At 42.5% G+C, this 24,015-nt stretch overlaps 1 protein-coding gene across 4 annotated transcripts in view; it reads left to right on the forward strand.

Moving 5' to 3' along the window:
* The first annotated feature begins 674 nt into the window (after nt 1–674).
* The window catches only part of Cd86 (CD86 molecule), a 63,986-nt gene continuing 40,645 nt past the window's right edge, over nt 675–24,015 (forward strand). The window contains exon 1 of one of the 4 annotated variants that reach the window (XM_052158097.1): nt 675–809. Coding sequence is in view for 1 of the 4 variants with exons in the window: in XM_052158096.1 (XP_052014056.1) it covers nt 22,794–22,822 (29 nt within the window). In the remaining 3 variants the exon portion in view is untranslated. Of the gene's footprint in view, nt 810–17,802; nt 17,808–22,576; nt 22,823–24,015 lie in introns of those variants that run through there. The other 3 variants (XM_052158099.1, XR_007973472.1, XM_052158096.1) reach the window with 3 other exon arrangements.

Genomic DNA, 24,015 nt, shown 5'->3' on the forward strand with positions numbered 1-24,015 from the left:
CTAAGAAGCCCAAGACAAGCGATGTTGTGAAATCAATAGGTATACATGAAAGAAAAAAAAAAAAGCAGAAACCACATAAGAAGTTTCCTCGTCTGCATGAAAAGAGATGGTGTTTAGATGCTGTCGGCGTATAGATACTGTCGGTGTAGAGATATTGTCAGCGCCCGGTTATGCTAGGAGGACACTGCGGGGATATAACAAGCTTCTCGGCAGCAGGGTGGAGCAACTCTGATGAACTGAGTTCCAGAACTGCCTTGCAGAAGAAGCCTCTTTACTATTAATACAAGCCACTTTTAGCAAGTCAATTTCCGAATACCTAACTCCTCATCTGATCTAGGAGTAGTCAGAAGGAACAGTCACTTAAGCAATTCTCAGCCACACAAGGCTTCCCCGTTTGCCAGGTTATGTCTAGGGACTTTAGTAGCTCTATGAGGTGGACAAAGTTGGTCAGCTGATTTCACAACATTGCTCGTCTTGGGCTTTTTAGTTTCTTTTGAACATCGTGTCGGAACTCAAGGCACTGAACTCTTTTAAAAACAAACAACAACCAAAAAATAAAACCAAGATTTAAACGGAACTCGAATAATTTTCAAAGCTAGGAAAGGGTTAAAGGTATCTTCCTCAAGTCTAAGAAAAGAGGAACAACTCTTAAGAAAAAGTCAGCGGGGTTCACACAGTCATTGCTGAGGAAGACAGAGGAGAAGCAGACGCAGACGCAGAGTGGCTCCTGTGGGCAGAACGTACTTGAAGAAGCAGCCTCACAGTAGAGGCTCCAGTCTTACAGGAGCACCCACGATTGATCCCAGATGGTGAGTGGTTGCTTCTCCTCTTTGCACTGTGCCTTATGAATTACGACCTCAGCGGGAGGCTGAGACTGGAGACCACGCTCTCATTTCTGTCCTTCGGGCCAGCCTCCCTAGACCGCTCTCATGTGCAGTGGCTAATGACCCAAAGTGAGAGCGCCGAAGAGGAAGGGGCTACATACGTGTGAGACTGGCTCCCGCATCAGGAAGCGTTTGCTTCTCTCTCTCTTTCTCTTTCTTTCTCTTTCTCTTTTTCTCTTTTTCTCTCTCTCTTTCTCTCTTTCATTCATTCCTTCTTTTTTTTCCTACAATGACTTTTTTTTTCTTCATGGGGATAAGATTTATCTGAGGTACCAAAAGCAGCTGATAGTTGTTAAGTTTTTTCCAAAGGTGATTTGTGTTTCAGATATTAACTATCTACAGTTGTTGATTTTTAAGTCTGGAATGGGTTTTTAAGTATCTGTATAAGTATGAGAAGTGAGAGGAGCCACTTTTTTTTTTTTTTAAGATCTTCACCTTGATCTAAAGGTGAAGAAGTCAAATAGAGATTAGGCAGAAGAAGAAAGGCCAAAGAAAATGCAGAGAAAGGGCACAGACAGTTCTTTGAATGCACAGGTTCCACATCCAGGGACTCAGAGGGCTACCTGTGAGCAGCTTCCCATTTAAGACAGAAATGTAGCTCGCCTACAGGTGTGCCTATGCTGAACAGGCGTGGGGCTCCTGCTGTTACTCAGCTACGTTGTATATGTAATGATATGTAATTGTGTTGTGTGCACTGTATGTAATCTAGGGATAATTTAAAGTACATGGGAATATGCAAATTACGACCTCACTTTATACTGGGCACGTGAGCACCCAAGATTTTGGTATTTGTGCAGATTCTCAGGGGTGGCTGTATGCAAGAAAACAAACAACAACAACAAACTAAGACACAAATAGTCCATGGGAGTAACCCAGTGTCTGTGGGATGTCTGGTGTGCTATGCACTTTGCTAATGTTATTTTATTAACGTCACGCTTCACAGTGGCGTCCGGCAGGCAGTACCACTGTATTAGGTAATAGCTGAGCCAAGAGGAGGTGGAGATCACTCAGGGCTCCCGGCTCCTGAGGATGAGAGTGAAATCCTTTTCACTCTCTTTGCTGGGGCAGGTTCCCAGGGCACAGGCATCCTGGAGGCTTGGGTAGCAGGAGAAATGGTCTGTTGTCGGCGGAGAAATGGTCTGTTGTGGGCCTTTGTTATTTATTACTGCACTTTGGGATTCTCTCTTCTACCCAGTGCCAACTGGTTTGAGAAGTGCCTTTGCCGCTTTTATTTCAAAGGATTAGAGATTAATTTCCAAGTAAAAAGAAGTTCTTTCCTCTCTAGAATAAATTTAAATTTTCATATATAAAAATATATATGAAAAAAATCTCATAACTTAGTGTTTTCATAGAGCTGTGGAAGTGATAGTACTGAATTGTGCTGGCCCTGCGGTGCTTGTTTAAGATGTTCTTTGTTTCGATGCCCCAAGCCAGTTACAAGCAATAAATAGCAATAAACAATGTTGCATCTTAAAGATGAAGTGATGCAGATCATAAACAGGAAATTATCATTTTTTGTCAAGATGGCAATTGTTAAATTTCAAAAGCAAACAAGAATTTGTGGTTCTACTAAGGAGAGAAAGATGCAAACCTATATTTCCCCTTGATGGTTATGTGTTCCTTCTGAGCAAAAATCTGCTGAAATACACCAGCTATCCTCAAGGATCTATGCTGCTTAACTGAACCGATTTTCTTCTACTCCACAGTGATGTATGTTAGTAAAGGTTTGATGCCCTGGATGTTTTTCTTGCCATTTTTTTTTAATAACGTGGGAAATCTTAGAAACAATTGTTTAAAAATAGATGACTGGTTATTTATGAAACACCCATAATGGAATATTATGAAATCACTTTAAAATGGGAAACTGGGTCAAAATACAGTCTCTAATGTGCTTAGCTTACAGAAAAAGTTGGAGGCGTGGTGCTATCCCTTCTGTAAACGGTATGCATGTGCGCACAACATTCACCAGACATGTGAGGGCTTTTACTCTTCACTGTATGCTTTCGGCCTGTAGGGAAAAAAATTAAAAGTAGGCAAAAGAAAGAAAGAAAGAAAGAAAGAAAGAAAGAAAGAAAGAAAGAAAGAAAGAAAGAAAGAAAGAAAGAAAGAAAGAAAGAAAGGGAAGAAGAAAAAAAGAAACCAGCAACTACACTGACTTTCCCGTGTCTGCTTGTGATCACTCAGATTCCTGTAGGACCCCTCCCTCCGCCAAGGGCTTCGGCCTTTTGTTTTGTTTTGAATTATGCTGTTTGGGTTTTGGTGGTTGCTGTGTATTTGAATACCAGTCTCCACAGAGACACATCTTCTAGGTGTGGGCCTTAAACAAACTGCTGAGCCCGTCTAATCTTTAGTCTCCTGCCTGTCAAATGTGGTTGACAGTGGAGGTTATGTGGTTGTGAGGTTTTAATGGAATGACTTATTAAGTGCTTAGAATTTTGCTCTAGGAAGAACTTAGTAATTACTATTATTAGTCATTTTATTATTACTGTTTCATGGTTAAGAAACAGAGGGGAAATTACTTATTAAAATTAAATAACTCTATAATGGCATTCTTAGGACTAGAATTCAGGAAGTTTAATGTCCTGTGTCCTGTCTTCCCTCCCCGAAGTGCTCACTGGCCTTGGTAGAAGGATCGCAGATTAGACTCCTAGAGGGCTGACCTGAAAGAAGCTGTGTCTGAGGAGAAGAGCAGCCTCTATCGTGGGGCTGGCTCCAGTGGGAAGCTAAACACTGGGGGAAATGGTGACATAAGGAAGACTGACAGAGAAGCACGAGTAAAGGAAGACAGGAATGGTTCCAAGACCAGTTATGGTGGCATCAGAGAGGAAAAGATGCATGAACACTAGAATCCACGGCATTTTGCTATTATTTGTTTGTTGTTGTTGTTTGTGGGTTCTTTCTTTCTTTCTTTCTTTCTTTCTTTCTTTCTTTCTTTTTTCTTCTTTTTTGAGATAAGTTCTCTCTACATAGCCCTTGCTGTTCTGGAACTGACTGTGTAGACCAGGCTGGCCTTGAACTCACAGAGATCTATCTGCCTCTACCTCTGCCTCTGCCTCTGCCTCTGCCTCCTGAGTGCTAAGACTAAAAGCTTGTGCCACCATGCTGAGATTTGTTTTTTGTTTTGTCTTGCTTTTTTACCTGTGTGGGGACTGGAGATGGAAGAAGACATAAGTGTGGGGTGTCATCCTTCGTGATGAAGGGCATTGGAACTGGAATGAGTTTGGGGAATGGAGAGAGAGAACAGGTGGTGAGTTCATTTGCTCACAGGGAATTTAAACAGCAAAATGGAGATGCCCACGGAGATAGAACCCAAGCCAGTACCACGCCCAAGAAAGGCTTGGAGCAGGGAGGACATTGAGAGTCCTCAGAGTCTGGTAGTTAAAATTCTCGTGTGGGTGAGTTCTCCGGGAGCAGTGAATTGAGAAGTCTGTGATGGAACTTGGAAAACCTCGGGGCGGGGCCGAGGATGAGGAAGAGCTGTCTAGAATGAACAGGAAAGACAGGCTGGAGCGTCGGAGTGAACCAGGGCAAAAGTGTTATCATGGAAAGCAAATGTAAGAAAACAAGGGCATGTTCCTGGAGAGACAAAGCTTACTGACCAAAGTTCTGCATTGAGATAAATGCTCGGGATACACAATGGGAAAGATGATAAGAAGATTGTGTTAAGGGCCCTTCTCCCGCCTCCCACTTCACGTGCTGAAATAGATCCTGCCATTATCTCAGAATGGGACCATAGTTAGAGACAGATCTTTTTACAAAGATAAAATAAAAATGGGATCACTAGAGGGTGTCTTAATCTAAGCTTGTAAATGTGATGAGGAAATTTGGGTGGAGAAACATTTATAGAGGAAGGAAAAAAACCATTTATGAGGTAATGTGACAGGCTGGGAGCAGAGTCCTCTCTGACAGGTCTCAAAAGAGGCCAACACAGTTGTTAACCTTCATCTAGTATATTTTGGCTTCCAGAAAAGAAAGAAAGGGGAAAATATCCCTGTATTGTTTCTTTGTTTGGTCTCTGGTCCTTGGTGTCCACAGCCCTAGTTTGCAATGCCAGTGAGAGTGACGAGTGAGAGAAACCGAACAAACACATCTGAGAGACTCAAGGGAAACTGAGAAGAGATTAGGTCATCTAAGAGAACAAAAATGTTTCACAAGGGAGAAGGTACTCACGGTGTCCAATTCTCCAGAAAGGTTAAGTGGGATGACTGAAACTATCCAGAGACACTCTCTCTCTCTCTCTCTCTCTCTCTCTCTCTCTCTCTCTCTCTCTCTCCTCTCTCTCTCTCTCTCTCTCTCTCTCTCTCTCTCTCTCTCTCTCTCTCTCTGTGTGTATGTGTGTGTGTGGCCTTTTTGACACTCTCAGTTCAACAGGAGGAACTGGCCCCAGAGAGCCAAGGACAGGTGTGCAACCCAGAGGGACACCTACTTAAGAAAGTTTGATGCAAAATAACACTTGATCCCCACATCAACTCCCTTCTGCCTTTTAAAATGACACAGAGTTGGGAGCTGGAGAGATGGCTCAGCAATTAACAGCACATACTTGCAAACAACCTTTCCAGACCCACACAAGCTACTTCCAACCACCTGTAACTCCAGCTCCAGCAGGATCTAATACCTCTGGCCTCTGAGTACTCAGGTACATAAAGCCACACACAAATAAAGATAATTTAACAAAAATCTTACCGGAAAGGACAGTAAGTCAAGTCCACTGGGTTCAGAGGGCCCTCTCTCCACATTTACAAGCTAAGCAAAGAGAGAAATCAATATTTTTTTTTCCCAATCAAAACTTGTTTGGAAGGATTTCAGTAACAAACAAAACACTGTGTAGCTACCACTTGACACGGTGGATTCTGTGCCAACATAGATTCCACTCTGCATTGTGGGGTTTAGAGAAACTCGCTTATCCAAGGTTTCTTGGAGAAGGATTTATGTAGGTCAAACAAGCATCACTAGACTCTCAGGGGACATTCATACTTTATATCAATAAGCAGACAAAAAAAACCATAACATAACTCATAGAAATAGAGAACAGATGTATAAAAATATCTGCTTGAAAAATTTTGAGTCTAGAAGATTCCATGACCAGGTAAGGTAGCCTAGGCTTTTAACCCAAGCGCTCATGAGACAGAGACAGAGGTGTCTCTGTTAGTTACTGGACTCTCAGCTGTACAATGGTGAGTTCTAGGCCAACCAGAGATACACAGGGAGACCATTTCAACAAAACTTCAAAATTGGGATGAGAGATGGCTATGGGGTTAAAAGTCTAGATGTTATTTGTAGCAACTGAGTTCATGCCCAGCCCCTATACCAGGGAGCTTATAACTACCTGTTAACTCCAGTTCCAGGGAATGTAACACTCTTTTCTGGCCTCCTTAAAAGTACTTGCACACACCTGGCAGATACAGACACTCATACACATAAATAAAGTAAAATAAATCTTTTAAAAGGGAAGAGTCTGTACTATAGGAAGCCACAGGGTAAGCAACCCAATTATCATAGGTCCATATCATAGATCCATAGCAGATACAGTGCTACCAGATTTAATGAGAGAAGAGATCTAATAAAAAATAAAAATGAGTCAACAGTTAGTTTATCTGAACTAGTTAGTAAATGACAGCCTGAAACTGGTAAGCTTGGGGAAAGCTAAAATATTTAACTAACCAGAAAGTAAACCTAGTTTGCCACCCCTATCTTACACTGATTTTTAACCAACTAAACAAGTTTTCGTGGAGAGTCTGAGATTGTGAGAATTTGAAAGCACCAGAAGGAATACAAATGAAATGGATATTGTGTTATTTTATAGTGTGGTTTGGAATACAAACAATGCTCATAAAATAGCTAAGGCCAATGTGGTTAATTATTCAGTAGGCAATCTCTCTCTCTCTCTCTCTCTCTCTCTCTCTCTCTCTCTCTCTCTCTCTCTCTCTCTCTCCCCAGGCTGATATCCTTCTACCTTTACCTCTCAAAGACTGGACTCCAGGCCTGACTCACAGTGCCTCTCTCTAATTTTAAAAAATAAATAGAAATGATAAAAAGTTCTTCTTCCCAGATATTAAATGACTAGCAATCAAAAGCTGTGAACACATTTTCATTTGTCAGCCAGAACGAGAAACAGGCACAACATGTAGCAGGAGACTTCTAAACAACAACAATAATAACAAAAAAAGAGTATAAATGACAAATTATCACATTAAAGGATGATCAGTGTCACTCAATATTGTTGAGATCAAAGAGAACTATTACCAAGTCCCTATAAGAATATTTAAAAATTAATAATGTTTCCACCAGTGCTGGTAAGATGCAGATCAAAAAAGGTCATTCTCTTTTGGGAAGTGTTAAAATAGTACAGGCCCCCTGAAAAATCATTTGTGCTTTCTTACAAAGATGAATATGTTCCTATCATGTAACCGTGTGATTCCAATAGTTGCCATTTACCTCAGAGAAACAAAAACCCAACGTTCACACAAAACTAGTAGGTAAATATTCACATTAGCTTTATTTATAATAGTCAGATTTAATAAATCGACTTTTAGTGTGAGTAGTTAAACAAACTTTGGAACACCATGGAGTAATACTCAGCAATAAAAAGGGATGAGCTATTTGTACACAAAAACTCCGATGAATCGCTTAGGAATTACCCTACATGAAATGCCAGTCCCCAAAGTTACCGGTTACTTCTTCCACTTACCTGCTTTTGCAGCAGAGACAGGGACCAGACTGGGAGTTGCCATGGGTGTGGTGATGTGGGAGGTGGAAGGGAGGGGCTACAAAAAGACACAATTATAAAAAATCAGCACAGGATACACTTGGGAATACCATCAGTCTATAGTGTGTGTGTGTGTGTGTGTGTGTGTGTGTGTGTGTGTGTACATGGATAAGAGTGCAGGCACCCAAGGAGGCCAGAAGATAGAGTTGGAGCCCCTGGAGCTGGAGTTACAGACAGTTATAAGTCTCTTGCTATGGCTGCTGAAAACCTGGCTCAGATCCCCTGCAAAGAACAAGACATACCTTAACTACTGCTCCACCTTTTCAGCTCCGTGCTTTCTGTCTCAGTAACGGCACATGTCACATGGGCCTAGAGAGGTGATAGAACTTTGTAGAACTTCACACAGAGAAAGCCGAGAACATGAAACACTGGTGGAATTGGAATAGAGTTTGTAGATTGTTCATTGTTGAGTTCTTGGCTCTAAAACCGTTATGCAAGACACTACTGTTAGAAGAAATTCAAGATTTCCCTGTAATTTTTTTCTAGCTTCCTTTGAATCTACAATTATTTGAAAGTTTTATAAAAGGGTTCTTAAAAGTAATTTTTAAAAACTGAAAATGCTCACCTTCACTAAGTATTGAACTCATGACAATCCAGCCCCTTCCCAAGTAATTTCCATTTATTGAATTTTCAATTTGTGGAGTTTGCAAGAGTCTGAAAGCAAATGAGCACACATTAGCAGTGCTCTCCTGTGCTTCCAGCTGTGGAGCTACAAATGGTTCCCATGGACAGGAGTGGTGACAGGATGATGTCATCGCGTGTCAGGATGATGTCATCATGTATTCAAGGTCTCCAGTGCTCACTCACACCAGAGGATACCTGTCTGGTCACTGCCTGCCTTTCTTGTTCATAATAGCTTTCAAAATTTCCATAAGCCTGTAGTAGTTTGCATAAGAATGGTCCTCTTAGCCTCATCTATTTAAAGGCTTGGTCATCAGGAAATGGAACTGTTCCCTGATGGGTTCCCTGAAGGATTAGTAGAATGAGAAACTGTAGCCAGGGTGTCACTGGGGATGGGATTAGAGGTTATAAAGCCCAGGCCTGGCCCAGCTCCTCTCCCTCCACTTGTAGATCAGGATGTAGTTCCCAGCTACTGCTCCAGCAGGATGTCTGCCTGCCACCATGCTCCCTGCCGTCATGATAATGGACTAAACCTCTGAAACCGTAAGCCAGCCCCAATCAAATTCTTTCATTTACAAGAGTTGCTTTGGTCATGGTGTTCCCCTCCCCCCACACACACCCTCCATCCCCACCCCTAGCACCGAGCTTTATCTTTTCTGATGAGTTCTAGGAAATAGGAATCTTACCTGTGACCTTGAAGATAGGACAGTTGGCCTTCTAATTATAGCCATGAGGGCAGGCCACATGCAGAAGAAGATGCTGAGCCAAACCACGGAGCCCCCAACTTCATTTTATGTAAGGTGGAATGCCTAAAATACAGCTATAAAAGCCTGCCCTGTGATTGGCAACCTGTAAGTATCTTCCAGTACTGCTTATGAAAAATCTGCTCTTAAACCTTTTGGACTTTAGATATTTTACATCCACTTCTAAGTTTCTTTGAACCTAAGGCTTGGTGAATGTTGGGTAATCTGCTGCCAAGCTAACATCTCTAGCCCCTTTTATACATTTTGAGATAAAGTCCTGCAGAGTTGCCCAGGCTGGTCTCTAACTCACTAGCAATCCAGACAAACCTTTTAATTTCCCTGCCTTACAGTTCATGTATCTGATAGTACACTTGCAGGTGTGTGCTGCTGTGCTTAGCTCTCTAGTTCTAGGTGGTAATGACTTTTTATTTTGAGCATTAGTTTCTATGAATGACTAAATTCACAGTTGTACTTCTAATTCTAGAAGATACATGAATGACCATTTTATTTCTTATAGAATTTCTTATATATCTTGCTATAATTTTACCTCCATGGGGGCACAGATTTTTTGCACAGAAACGAATATCATATCATTATTTAACATAATGAAAACTAAGAATCAGCCTAAATGATTAATGGTGTTTAATAGTCAATGGATCAATAAATTAATCATGAAGCATAAAGTAACATTTTAATAACAGAATATGACACAAGACCTTGTGACTTTAAAGAAAATAATATACAGCCAGAAGCAGAAAGTATGGCTCCCTCTAGATTGTGAAGTTATGAAAAAAGGATTCTTTGACAGCAATTGCCAAATCCACTGTAAACTTGCATCATCCTGCAAACTCAGTGCAATGAAGTATAAATCAGTCTTGTGGTTAGACCAGAGAGTTGGCTCATCAGAGCACAAAAGCACCACGTGTTTCTCTTCCACAGTACCTGGATTTGATTTCTAGCACCCAAGGGTGGCTCCCAGCCACATATAACTACAGCTCTAAAAGATTAGAAACCCTTTTCTGCTGACCTCCTCAGCCACCAGGCACACATGATACACAGACATCCATGTGGGCAAAACACCCATACATATAAAGTAAAGTAAAAACTAAGTGTAAAGTACTCTTGTGGTGAAGTTGAGCTTCAAAATGGGACCGGCTGTCAGAGATCTGAGATGCTGCAAGGTTGGGTGTGTGCTTTCAGTCTAGCCCCTGGGGTACAGATGGTAGGAATTAATTGTACCTGCTGGTCACTAGTCTCCACACTGTCATCCTGTGTGTAAGGAGGAAGCAGGACAACCTGTCTTGTATGTCAAAGAGCCAGGAAGATGAACATTGTAAACATTTGATGAAATGCCCTAGTTTTATGTAATGTCTCGGTGTCTGGAAGGGCTTGGTTTGGCTACTGTTTTACCAGTTTTACCTGACCTCTTAACCTCTATTAGTACAACAGGGATTCACAGGGGACTGAGGCAAATGTGAGTAGAAAGGTTTAGGAAGATACTACAGTGGGACCAAGATGTGATGATCCAGAGGGAGCAAAGAGGCTGGGGCTATGTTTTATTAATTGACCCTGTGATGTTGGAGAAGTGAAGATGGATCAGAGAGGGATCCTGTGCAGAAGCTACTGTCACTGCAGGGAGGGCAAATCACCAGAGCGGGCATCTCTTACTCTCTGGCAAGAATTACACAATATTATGTCCTGTTATCGAATTTAAGCTTCATAACTGCAGATGCTGTTATTCTCAATTCTTCACAAGTAAAAAATGCATCTTGAACATTACAAAGCTGTTATCAGAGCCAGTCTAATACCAGACATTAGCTCTGAACAACTATCTATCTGTATGTTATAGAAGATGTATGTGTGTGTGTATACACGTGTGCATGTATGTCTCTGTGTATGTGCATGTGAGTCTTTGCTTGTGTGTGTGCTGGGGAGGATTACTTTTAGTAGTACAAAAGATTGCGGTTATGTGTAGAGATTTGAAATCAGAGCTCAGAAAATGGATTATTAGGTAAAATTCCTGCTGAGTAAGCATGAGGACTTAGATTTGATCCTTGATAACTTTGTAAAGCCACATGGTACACACTGGAAATCTTAGCACTGGGACGGCAAGGACAGATGGATCCTAGGGGTTCTGTGACCATTAGTCTAGTAGAATCTTTGACTTCCAGGTTCAGTAAGACACACTGTTTCAAAAATGTCTGTGGAGAGCAATGGAGGAAGACACCAGAGATGAACTTCTGGCCCCCACATGCATTCACATACATGTGTGAGATGGGCCTCTGGCTCCCATATGCATTCATATACATGTGCGAGATGGACCTCTGGCTCCCATGAACATTTATATACATGTGCAAGATGGACCTCTGGTTTCCAAGTGCATTCACATATATGTGCACACAAACACAAGTGCTCATGTACTCACATACTCACACCAGAGAAAATGACACAAAACATGCTCTGGTGACCAAGCAATAAAGGCAGGAGCTGGGAGAGAGCCTTGAACAGGAACAAACGTACAGAGGAAGTAGGGAAATTAAAGGCTATAACCTAAAAGTGGTTCCCTTTCATCGAAATAGCAGTCAAACTAAATCAATCAATCAATCAATCAATAAAACAAAAGCTTCATCAAGACTAATTGCATACATGCACATGCACATACACATACACATATACATCCCAAGAATCCACATATCCTGGATATGCAACCTGGATCCTGTTTTCCTCTGAAGAATTACAGTGCCTATTAGCAGGAGGCCACATTTCTCATGGAAAATTCAGTTAGTCAGCAGAGGCTACCTACCTTCAGTAGAAACCTGGTTCCTCCTCCATTTTGGCTGTTCCACTTGAGAATATGACCTTGCTCGGACTTTTCAGACCTGAGTCTAAGAGCCTTCATGCTGAGAGCAGGAATAAGCACTTAGCAGGGCAAAGTAAGCAGGAAGTCTGTCAGAGACAGCCCTGTGCAAATGCAAGTGAGGGTCCTGTCAGCCAGCCTCCTCAGGGAAGCTGGGCCCTTCTCTCCTGAACTCTCTGCCCTGGAAGGAAGGAAGTGTGGAAGGAAGCTTCTCTCAGGAAGAAGGGAACTAGACTGAGAAATCAATGAATGGAGAGTTCAGAAATCAGAGATCAAAAAAGTGAGCTTGCTCCTCATTGGCTGATCACTGCTTGCTCCTCATTGGCTGATCACTGCTTGCTCCTCATTGGCTGATCACTGCTTGCTCCTCATTGGCTGATCACTGCTTGCTCCTCCTTGGCTGATCACTGCTTGCTCCTCATTGGCTGATCACTGCTTGTTCCTCCATTGGCTGATCATTGCTTGTTCCTCCATTGGCTCATCATTGCTTCTGTTTCCAGGATTCTCTGGCTTCAACAGTCATGACTGTCAGGGAAACGAAAAGTCAGAAAAGAGGAGTGGGGTAGAGTGGCCAAACTCAGCCCCTTAAATGCTTACACATGTATTTGTATATGAGTTTGTACCATGGTCCCTTTATTTATTTGGCTATTTTTGAGGGCCTTATCCAGTTCTAAGAGGTCTCGGGAAAAGTATTTTCTCAGCTTAAAGGAAATTTGCACATGTCATTAATATCACAGAACTCTAGTTTTTCCAGGGTTAAGGAGTAAGTCAGCGAAAGGAGGAAGATCAAGCGTGGAGTGGAGTGGGACAGAGCACAGAGTTCCTGCGATAGCCAGGGCACGCTGAGAACTTCCTATAGCTGCCATTCCAAATCCTGGCAGCAGCCAAATGGGTTAGAGCGTTTCCACCAATGGAAAAGAATGAGGAACTGGTTCAGCAGCCAGCTCAAGGTTGCACAGATAGTAAGCAGAATAGAGAGACTCACTCTGAAAAGTGCCAAGTCATTCAGCATTCAGGTATAAAAATAATAATAATAACGTGTATCCATCTGACAACACTCATAAAACAAAATAGATTCAATTCTATACCCTACTGAAGGGTACACAGGTCGTGTCATCCTTGGAACCCAGTTTCTTCATATGTCAAACATTTTACGTACATTGTGAAGATTAGTAACAGCAAGGAGCCCACCTCATTGGTTGACGGATCCTGACTTAGTAGATACACTGAGCCATACTTGGCTCATACACTGATACCTTCAACTAGGAATCAAGTAAGAATGAATGCCAAGGGGAGAGAAATATGGCTCCACCCTAAGATATAAATGTAATTTCTTTTTTAACCTGACATAATTATCATCTCCAAGGCTTACTGCCTCATTCTTCTAACCTAAGACTAGTCCTAGTTCTGGAAGCTTCTAGCCTCTGTATAATCTTGTCTAGGCCTGACATGTTTTCAGCCTTTAAGACTTGCTGCTGAGCAAGCTCACCCCTTCCTAGTTCTCTGGCTGGCTGATTCACCCCAGCTCTTCTGGCTCAAATTCCTCTCCAAGCTGACTGATGCAATCTGGCTTCTCTCATTTTCTGACTGAATTGCTCTGTTTGGCCTTATACTAACTTTGGCAATCTGTTCTAATCTTCTGACTCCTTCTCATTCTCTGGCTTGTTCTGTCTTCACCTGTGTCTAGCTTGTTCTTTCTCTGCAACCTGTCTCTGCACAAATGTCCCAGTAAAATTGCCTCTTCTGTCTGTGTGCTGCTCTCTCTTTAGTAGTTTCCCTTTACTCTCTTTCCTCGTGACAGTTAGTCACATCCTATTCTGTCAAATCTTTCTCTGATTTATCATTTTGTCTGCCACTCAATTACACATCACATGGGTGATGGGTGCTTCCTCCTATAAACTAACTTTACCTTCATTATTTGGGATCAAAGTGTATACTAAGCGCATGTCTATATTCCAGCCAGAGGGATTGTCTTAAAGCTGAACCACACCACAACTAGAAAAAGATTTTTTTCTGGTAAAAAATACAATCTCAGGGTTTGCAGTGTGATCAAATATCCTGCAACACTAAGGCTCTCAAGCCAAGAAAATTTAATACAAGGAGGAGCCGTTGTAAGGGATGAATAAACACTGTTGTCTGATTGTGAAGAAGACACAGGCATCTGGAAAAGAATAGGTAAAGGTGACAGGAAGGTGTTAATGGTAAAATATCCTTCATGTTGAGACACATAAAGACTTGCCATTGAGAAGGCCAGGGAAGGGGTCCCAGGCATGAGGAACAGCCTATGAGTTATTCATGGAAGCAAAAAAGTCTTCCAAGAGCCTGGAGGGCAGAAAACAGTAACTGTGCACTATAACCAGTAGGTAATTTATATAGGATGAGTGATAAAAATAGAAAAGTAAAATTGGATTTAGATAGTGAACAGCATTGCTCAGAAGTGTGACCTAGCTTGTAAGGAACAAGGAACAGGTCTTTTAAGTCAGAAAGTTTCATAGCCAGGAGACTGAGATGTCATAGTCCAGCAACAGGTGACGTGACAAGAACTCCAAAACTGGCCACTAATGAACCAGAAGTCGATGATGAGTAAGAAAGGCAAGGGAAAGTGACATAAACACAAGCCCACACAGGAGCCACTACATGACAATGGCCAGCACACTTCTGCCTGGCTGCCACCATCCCAGGGGACCAAAACAAAAACAAGAGGACACCTCTTTTTAAAAATAACCTCTTTTGTTTGTATGCAAATAGGCCATGCACAGTGAAAGCCACTTAGAAGCAGTATTTATCTCCAGGCAAGACACACCGAGGGAGGTCACAAAACCTCAGCTTTTCCCATTACAAGCATAAGGCTTATTTTAGATTGTTTTCAGTCTAAAGAGAGCTCAAAAGGGAGCCCTTTTCAAAAGTGAAGATCAGGATGAGTGACTGCTGATTTCATCAAGAAAATTTCTTCTAAGGAGCATCACCCATTAGAATCTTCTAAGAAGATAGATGAGTGAGAAGGGAGTAAAAAGGAGCTGCAAATTTAATTAATTCATTAATTAAAAAATACTCAGTGGTCCTGCACCAATAACTTGAAAACTAAATCCAGGTGTGTGAACCCAAGGGTTCACCAATGTCCCATGCATTGCTTCTGGTTTTAAAGATGTCATATAGAAGTGAGTTTTTGGGTCTTCAGAGGTCCTTCTCCCACCCCCTGTGGTGAAATGGAAGCTTAAAAACAATGAGCTTTTTTTTTTTAAAGCAACAAAAACCAAAATTAGTCATTTATCTAGGCTGTGTTCTATGTGCCCGGACCTACTTCATTTTACTTTGCCATGCACGCCTTATTTGGACCCCTACCCAGATATTTTTACATAAGGTACTTTCAAAAATCCTTGGCTTCCTCAAATTTGAAATACACTGCCATTTTTTTTAAAAAACGTGTTACTTTTGTTATGTATGCCCTCCTCTGTAAAGACAGAAAAAACATGGACCGATATCGTCCAGCAACTTTGACATTTAGAATATTACCTCACTCTTGAGTTTTCTAAAAGAGGGTCGGGGGAAATGGCCATTTCTCAGAATGTGTGAGCCAACAGGGCACACTGGATTTGCAGAACCTGAGCTTCCTTAGTTCCCAGGCACGTTCACAATCACACGGCCACAGACACCTGACCTAGCTGGCTAGGTACAGGTTTCCTGCATTCAACTCCAGGCCCCAAGAGGGCAGGGACTATTCTTCACCAGCTCTACTCGAGGCCAAGGCCAGAGATCTCCAACAGTGTAATGACATCTTTCATGTGTTGTTGGGGCACAGAAAATAGAGCAGGAATACAAAGGAATAAAGAGAAATCAGGCCTGTGTGCACTTTGGTGTGTCTCTGGAGTCCGCAGTTAACCCCTGTTCCTGCATAGCTCCTTCCAAGAGAGTCTGGGTGTAAATTTGCATCAGAAGAAAGTGACTAAAGGACAGCCAAAGGCAGCTAAGGAAAAGGAGAAGCGGGTGGGGTGGGTCTGGGGTGGGGTGGGGGTGCGGGTCTCTCAGAGCTTGTGAGAAAGAGGATCCCTTCCTAAGTCAGTGACTCACTTGTACAACAAAAATAAAGACCGAAAAATATCAGAAAAGAAAACCGGAAGCCTAGAATGCTTTTAACTATATAAGATGTGCTAAGATATGCTCATGGGATAGACCAAGACAGCATCCCCTCTCAAAGAGAAAAGAAATCTACCACATTTCTAAGAATGTACCGAGAGAGAGAGAGAGAGAGAGAGAGAGAGAGAGAGAGAGAGAGAGAGAGAGAGAGAGAAGAAAGAAAGTAACTGGGAACTTTTATTTATCTTAAATTTATCTGACTCACAGAAAATGGTAGATTCTTTCTTCTTTCACTTACTTAAGGAATTGACATAAAAACCTATGGTTCTGCACCAGAAATATGCATAAATTATCAAGAGCAGCTATAAATACAACGTTGGAGATTTTTCTCAGCAACGCTGTATGCATGGCATTTTGATGACCAGCGTGGAACTTGGGGAAGTGAACCTTCAAATGCTAATTCACTTTCCCACTAGTGTAGGAGCTAAAATGTCACATCATTGATTTAGTCGTCTTGCCAGGAATCCGTGCATGTGGTTAGTGTGTGTGTGTCTTTAAATTAATAGCTTTTATTTTTAGAACAGTTTAGATCATTTTTTTCCTTTTCATTGAGCAGATAGTACAGAGAATTCCCACCTCTCTGTGTCTACCAGGCACCCAGCTTCCTCTACTTTTATCATCTTCAGTGGGAAATATGGTTGTTAGGACCAATCAGCAGCTCTTAACCCGTTGGTATTGACCAAGCTCACGCTTTACAAGACCAAGCTTCCTTCTTACCCTTTGCGAGGTTTTATCAAACGCGTACTGCCATGACTGACTTTACACTATCATACATGATGGTGTGCACCATCTCTATCCACCCACCTTTGTCCTAACTTAATGGCTGTTTTGGCAACTACCAGTCTCTTTTTATGGTCTCTATGTGTTTTCTTTTTCAGGATATCATGCTATTGGAATTGTATGGTATGTAGGCTGTTCAGATTGGCTTCTCTACTCAAGTTGAAAGCATTTAAGTTTTCTTCATGTATTTCACATCCTGGTGGCTTCTTTCCTTTTGTCATTAACCATTACATCATTTCATGGATGTATAAGTTGTTCATGCACCTATTGAAGAGCATCTTTTTTTCATGTTTATCACTTGAATGTCTTCTTTGAAGAAGTCTATTTGAGCATTTTTTTAATTTTAAGACTTATTTTAATTTTTAATTATATGCGTGTAACTGTGTGTGTGCATTTGTGCATGTGAGCGCAGGTGCCAGCAGAGGAGGGAAATGTCAGAGCCTCCTGAAGCTGGAGCTATGGACAGTTGTGAACTGCCTGACACCAGTGTTGGCAATCACTTGGGTCCTCCTGTTTTTAAGCAATTATAAACAAATCTGGCATTAATCGTTGTGAGTAGGTATTTGCGCGGGTGTTTTTAACTCTACCGAATCAATGTGCTCTGAAATGTGATTGCTGTCTCATACAGTAAAAATATGAGAAAAAAACTTTTTAAAAAGTTTTTAAGAACTTCTAAATGGTCTTCCCAGCCCCATTTGTATCATTTGCTTTCCCAATGTGAATGAGTGGATGCTCCTGTTTCTCTATATGGTCGCCAAGCTTTGATAGTCTCTGGTATTTCTCTTACCATCATTTTGACTGGCAGCTCTGTGGTGCTGGTCTCTTTGCATGAATTATTTGATTATTTGCTTCCTGTATCTTTTCTTCAGCCAGATACATTATCAGATCTTTTGTCCATTTTCACCGTGATTTGTTTCCTTGCCATTATATTTTAAAAATATTTTTAAAAATGTATTCATGTATATGAGTGCTCTATTTGCATGTATGCCTGAATGACAGAAGCCAACATTAGATCCCAGATGGTTTCCAACTACCAGGTGGGTTGCTGAGAATTGAACTCAAGACCTCTAGAAGAGCAACCTGTGCTCTTAACTACTGAGCTATCTCTCCAGCCTGTTGTCATTTTATTTTAAGTGTTCTTTGTATATTTTGGATCAGAGCCTAGGTGTTTTACAAATATTTTCCTCTCAGTCTGTGGCTTATATTTTTCCCTCTTAATGTTGTGTGTATATGCCCTAAGGAGGAAAGCTTCTGCATGTACACTTTTACAGTAACAAGTAAAGGAAAATTCACTGTGAATCTTTTGTGTGTTGTCCCAGAAGATAGGAGGGAAGCATGGACTTAACAGAAGTTCATTAAAAGGGTAGAGTTAGGTCCTAGGGATGGTGACAGCTATCCTGCTTTATTGGAACTTAGTTATCAGGCCTGAGAGCCAGAGAGAAACTCACCTCTGGGCTGCACTACTTCTCAATTAAGAGAAGGGGCTGGAGAGATGGCTCAGAACTTAAGAGCACTGCTACTCTGCCAGAGGGCCCAGGTTCAATTTCCAGCACTCTGATGGTTCACACCCATCTTTTAAAACTCCAGGCCCAGGGCATCCTACACTGTCTTCTGCCTTCTGCAGGCACTGCACAGATGGGGCTCAGACATACATTCAGGAAAAACACTCAACATGCATAGAAAAAAATCTTTAAAAAAAGAACAGTTCAGGAATTATGTTCATTAGCCTCGCATGGGTGATATTCTATACAGGATTTAAACTGTTCAGTAATATAAGCACACACAAAACACTTAGTTCCACACATGTAGTGTGTGTGTACATAGTAGGTATGTGGGTGTGGGTATACAGGAGGTGGGTGGGTGGGATACTTGGATTAGACCCAGTGTTTTGCAGATTCTGGGCAAATATTTTATCAGTATACTATACCCTTTATTTTCACTTTTTCTTTGAGGTGGTCTCACTATGTCACCCATGTTGGTCTCAAATTCATTCTGTAGCCCAGGCAGACCTTGAACTTGATATCCTCCTGCCTCCAAAGTATAGGAAGCCCAGTTCCTATGTTTCTTTTAAATCAGTGTAATCCCACTAGTGAACCAGCGTTCTGATCTGTCCTAGTTAGGGTTTTACTGCTGTGAACAGGCACCATGACCAAAGCAACTCTTACAATGACAACATTTAATTGGGCCTGGCTTACAGGTTCAGAGGTTCAGTCCATTATCATCAAGACAGGAGCATGGTAGCATCCAGGCAGGCATGGTGCAGGAGGATTTGGGAGTTCTAAATTTTGTTCTGAAGGCAAACAGGAGAAGACTGACTTCCAGGCAGCTAGGACAAGGTATCCAAGCCCTCACCTATAGTGGCACACCTACTTCAACAAGGCTACACCTTCTAATAGTGCCACTCTCTGAGCTAAGCATATACAAACATCACCTGCCCCTAGGACAGCAAATTCCATTCTGCTGGTCACCCAAGGAATTCCTTCCCTTGTTTCAAAATCCAAGAAGTTTACCTGGTGTCTGACAAAAAGCCTTGCATCCTTGTTTCTGCTGGCTGATATGGGGATATGAGAACCTGCACTAGCAGAAAGCACCCTTATCTGATGAGTCTGGCAGCTCCCTACCTTCTTATATACTGATGGTAGGAATATCTGGTGAGACTGAAAGATATTCCTGGGCTGAAGCTAGTGCCTTTCTAGTGTGAGTTATACAGCCCTTAGGAAGTCACTACCATGGAAACACAAAGGGAAGGGGTCTTGGGTCCACTGCCCCTTCTACCCACACGTCTCCCTTGTCTTCTCTTTCTCTTGCAGTTCAAAGGGAGAAAAGGATCTAGAGATGCAGGGGGACCTACAGGATCACCTATACCATGGGTGTTCATCTCTCATGTCCCCTTGCCACAGCACACATCTCTGTGTCAAGAACGCTCAGAAAACAGTGACAAACACCGCAATAAACAATCCGGTTACAAGTATTTATGGGAATCTCTTTGTTCTGTATTGAAACCATTTCTACCACCATCAAGAATCCTTTTAGACCATCTTCGATCTCTGGCTACAGAGGGTCACTAAAGTGGGAAAATGAACCTAGACATTTGTGTAGGTGTTCTAAATGTCTTCGGGTGTCTGGCTCTGTCATGCAGAATATAGGTCTCAAGTAGGTACTTCCAGAGGCCATCTCTTGGGCAACGATTGGGTGTGGCATCAGGAAGGCATGCTCCCTGCATGTGCCCAGTGCCATCTCTGCTTCTTTTCCCACTCCTGCTTTCACTGTAGCTTTGGTCTGAGCTGAGAACATCTGGGAATGAGTGGGCAGAAAGCAGCTTCCCAAGGTTCCGGTAACTTCCTCCTTGCCAAGAACAAGAAACCTATCATTCCACTCTGTTCTCCACAGCTAACCACCATCTCTGTGGCACGCTGTTTTCCCTCACCTCTGATGACAAGGATGAGAGTCAGAGAGGACTGTTGATTGACTGAGAACAGATGGGAGTCAGAGAGGACTTTTGTTTGACTGAGAGCTAGCCCTAAACACCAACACAGAGAGGAGAACAGGGAGGAGGCAGAGACACTTTTAACCCAATGTGTTAAAAGAAAATCATATTAAGCCTACTCCCCACCACTGCTTTAAGATGGCGTGAGCTTTGATTCGGGATGATGCTAATTCTACACTGCTGAGTTCACCCTGTCAGAATATATGTTACTCACTGTTGGTGGGGGTGCTGGCCAGAAAGAAGCTGTTGATTAGGGTCCTAAAGACCATAACCAGTGGGGAGTGATTGGGCCAAAATTCTGGCAACTGTCCGAGACGCAGAACTACTGAGGGATTTTGTACCTGCTTTCTGCTAATCTAAAATGGTCTAATAATATATTCTGGTGGTTCTAGGAAGTAGACACGGATGAGTATCTGAATGTTATTTACGGGTCCATCCAGCGCTGAGGAGTGGTGGACTTGGGAGCGTTCTCAAAATGACATTATCTTCCATCTCTCTTAATGGGTGCTACATTTTCTAGTGTGAAAAGCACTGGTCTAGTATGTGCAAGGCCTTGGATTTGATCCCCGGGGAGAGGGGGGGATTTAAATAGTAGCATATTAAATGTAGCTTACCTTGTATTTTAATATATATTAAAATACATTTAATATATATTTTAAAGATTTATTTGTGTGTGTGTGTGTGTGTGTGTGCCCCTGCGTGCATCTGTGTGCCTGTGTCTGTTTGTGTATATGCCTGTGTATTTAGATGCCCATAGAGACCAGAGGAAATGTCAGATCCTTTGGAGCTGGAGCTGCAAGAATTTGTGAGCTGCTTAGAATGAGTGCTGGGGTCCAAACACCAGTTCTCCAATAGAGCACTAAACGCCCTTGACCACTGAGTCATCTCTCCAGCCCCCGTCTTGTATTTTGATTGGTGAGTTCATGGAAAGAAAGAACACTTAAAAACTAAGTGACATATTAAAGAATTCCCCTTCTTTAATTGTGATAAGTGTGTGAATTTTTTAATGTGCTCCAACAAAGAAACTACCATGTACCTTTTCCGATAAATAAAAAGGTATGTTTCTAAAATCCAGAGGACACCACTGATTCCAGTACTGCTCATCCAATAAAGGATGTCTCTAAAATAAGTATGCAGAGTCACTGGTGGGAAGTGATGACCCACAGCCCAGCAGGAACCCATGGGTTTGAGCAGCCCTGGACCGAAGGTAAGCAGCTTTTTAGATCTGTCTGGGAAGAACCACCACGAGCTCTGTTCACAGCATGAGGACCTCTGTGGGAAGGCCAAAGGACTGGAAAATACTCAGAAGGAAATGGCAGAGCAATTAAAGTGAAGACCAATTAAATTTGTGGTATACCAGGCGAAGTACCTGCAAGTCTTACCATCAAACTCTCCTTTGGTTTTCATGACTTCTATCATGCACTACATTTCACAGGCCAGAAGTCAGGCTCCAGGATATCCAGTGATTTGTCCAGAGTCTAGCAGTCAAGCCAGGCTTCAATGGGGTGACCACTGAGGGACCACCCACCCCAAACCACACTCCTTCCCCTGCTCTGTGTCCTTCAACCAGAAGATAACAAATAACCTTGATGGTTTCTGCAGCCCTTTGGAGGGGGGGAAGCAGAGCGAGACTCTTAAGAAAGCTGGTAAGGCACATTCTACAGGGCTACCTCTGTCCTGAGGTCACCTCACAGATGTATGAATGCCCCATCCAACGCAGCTGACTAGAGAGCCAGAGCCTGGCAGGAGAAGGATCCAAGTATCGGAGGAAGAGTCCTATACCCGGATCTCTAAACTCTGTGGAAGACCCAGATTCAGAGAGCACACTTTGCACTCATACGACCTCACACTTCTGCATGTGACTTCCCTCCTAGCTCAGAAGAAACCCTCCCTTCTTTCCCAAGCATGGTGGACAGAAGTAATATTAATATTCTAGAGTTGGACAGTTAGGATTAGGTGAGTGTTATCTGTAGTGAAAACTGGCTTCTAGAAGGATCTATGGAAAGGTCGTTCATGTAGGACTCCTCTGTCCACTGGTCGGGAGTGAGACGCTGCTCAGAGCTTAATTGTTAGCCACAAGACTTCACAGATTTTACTCCTGGGACTCTTGCTGCATAGGGATGTGTCTGTTGTGTTTGTAGAAGGGGCTGTCTTTGGGGTTTTCCTCAGGGCTTTACACTTGCTGGCTGACCAAGGGCACAGTTCTAGTCATTCTCGTCAGTGGAAATGCCCACCTACCAGCAGAAGTTATCTGGAACCAAGCACGACACAACCCCTGTCTGTGGTGTTAGTCTCTCTACTCAGTTCCCCTTTCTGTATCTGAGTTCTTCAGTCCTCAGATTATTTCTCCTGTATAAGGACGCCCAGGAGGGCTGGGGAGCGGACGAGGCTCCTTTTACTTTTCTTCTTCTTTTTTGTTTTTTCCCACCTACTTTTTTCTTCAAGTTCCTGTGATCTTCGGGAATGCTACTGTGCTTGTGTGTGTGGTCTCTGAGCACTGCAGTGGAGAGGCACTGGTGACATGTATGTCGTCAAGACATGTGCAACCTGGTGAGCATGGGAGACAGAGGCTGCAGCTGGGGCAGATGTGCAGAGGTGGGCAGTCAGCTGGAGGGGCGTGAGGGAGAGGGCAGAGGGTGGGTGCTTAAACCTCTTGCCAATCACCACTTGAGTTTCTGACTGTCCACATCAGATGTGGGGCATTACAGAAATGAGTCTCCTCCATCCAGATATGTGCTGTCATGGAGCCAAGAGACAGGACAGGCAAGAGATAGAAACTGTCACTTACCAAATAGCTGGTAACTGCTCTTGGATTGGGGTGCTGGAAGTTCCCAGCAGTTATGCTATGGATAAAGTTTTTGGTGGACACTGGCAATTGTAGAGCTCCTATACAGGGATAATGTGGAAGAGGAAAATTCCCACAGTTCTCTCTGTAGTGGCCTCTGATGCCTGTGTGACTTCCCAGGCCCAGAATGTCTTTCTATTTTTCTCTCCTATCCAACTGCCTCATCTCAACATTACAAACAATGAACTCATTTGGGGGAAAAAATGCTCTTTGGTCAAAAAAGGAGTCCAGGCAGTGGTTTGATGTGTTCCTCATGCTGTGTACACATTTGCATTTGCAAATAGGCTTAAAATATTGCTTCCATTAATAGCAATGTAAGCTTCTGGAGAGAGAGGTGCAAAACGACTTTTGGCTAAGGGAACTTCCCACTCCTCAAATTATAATAATTAAGGAGTTGACCTGTTCTCCTTAGATGGAACTTACATTTCAGGACAAAAAAACGAGTATGTGTCCATGTTCAGATCTGGTGGCTCTGCACTGAGTCTGCTGCTACTGCGATGTACACTGTGGGTGTGACTAAGTGAGATCTGTATGAAACATCAGCTCATTTATGCATTTAGCATTTGCTTGCTGGCTTCTTAAGATGGCCTAGGTACAAGCGAGTATCAACGGCATGCAGGCGAAGTATATTCCTGCAGCTTCTAATGGGGAAGGTAGTATTAATGACGGGGATGCGGCCCTTAGATAAGGAGGAAATGGTTCTGTGTGACTACTGACTGAAACCATTTCTATTCTCATGCCTGGGTGGAGAGGAGGATCCTGTTGTATGAATTTGACCTGGTTGGGAAGAGAGGAAAATCAAGAAAAGTAAACTATTAAAATACATCAGACTCTTCAAAAGTTCTGAGGCCATCCAGTTTCAAAATGAGGTGGAAGTGGTATTTAAGGGGAGATCTCG

This window comes from Apodemus sylvaticus, chromosome 15 (genome assembly GCF_947179515.1).
Source record: "Apodemus sylvaticus chromosome 15, mApoSyl1.1, whole genome shotgun sequence".
NCBI lineage: Eukaryota > Metazoa > Chordata > Mammalia > Rodentia > Muridae > Apodemus > Apodemus sylvaticus.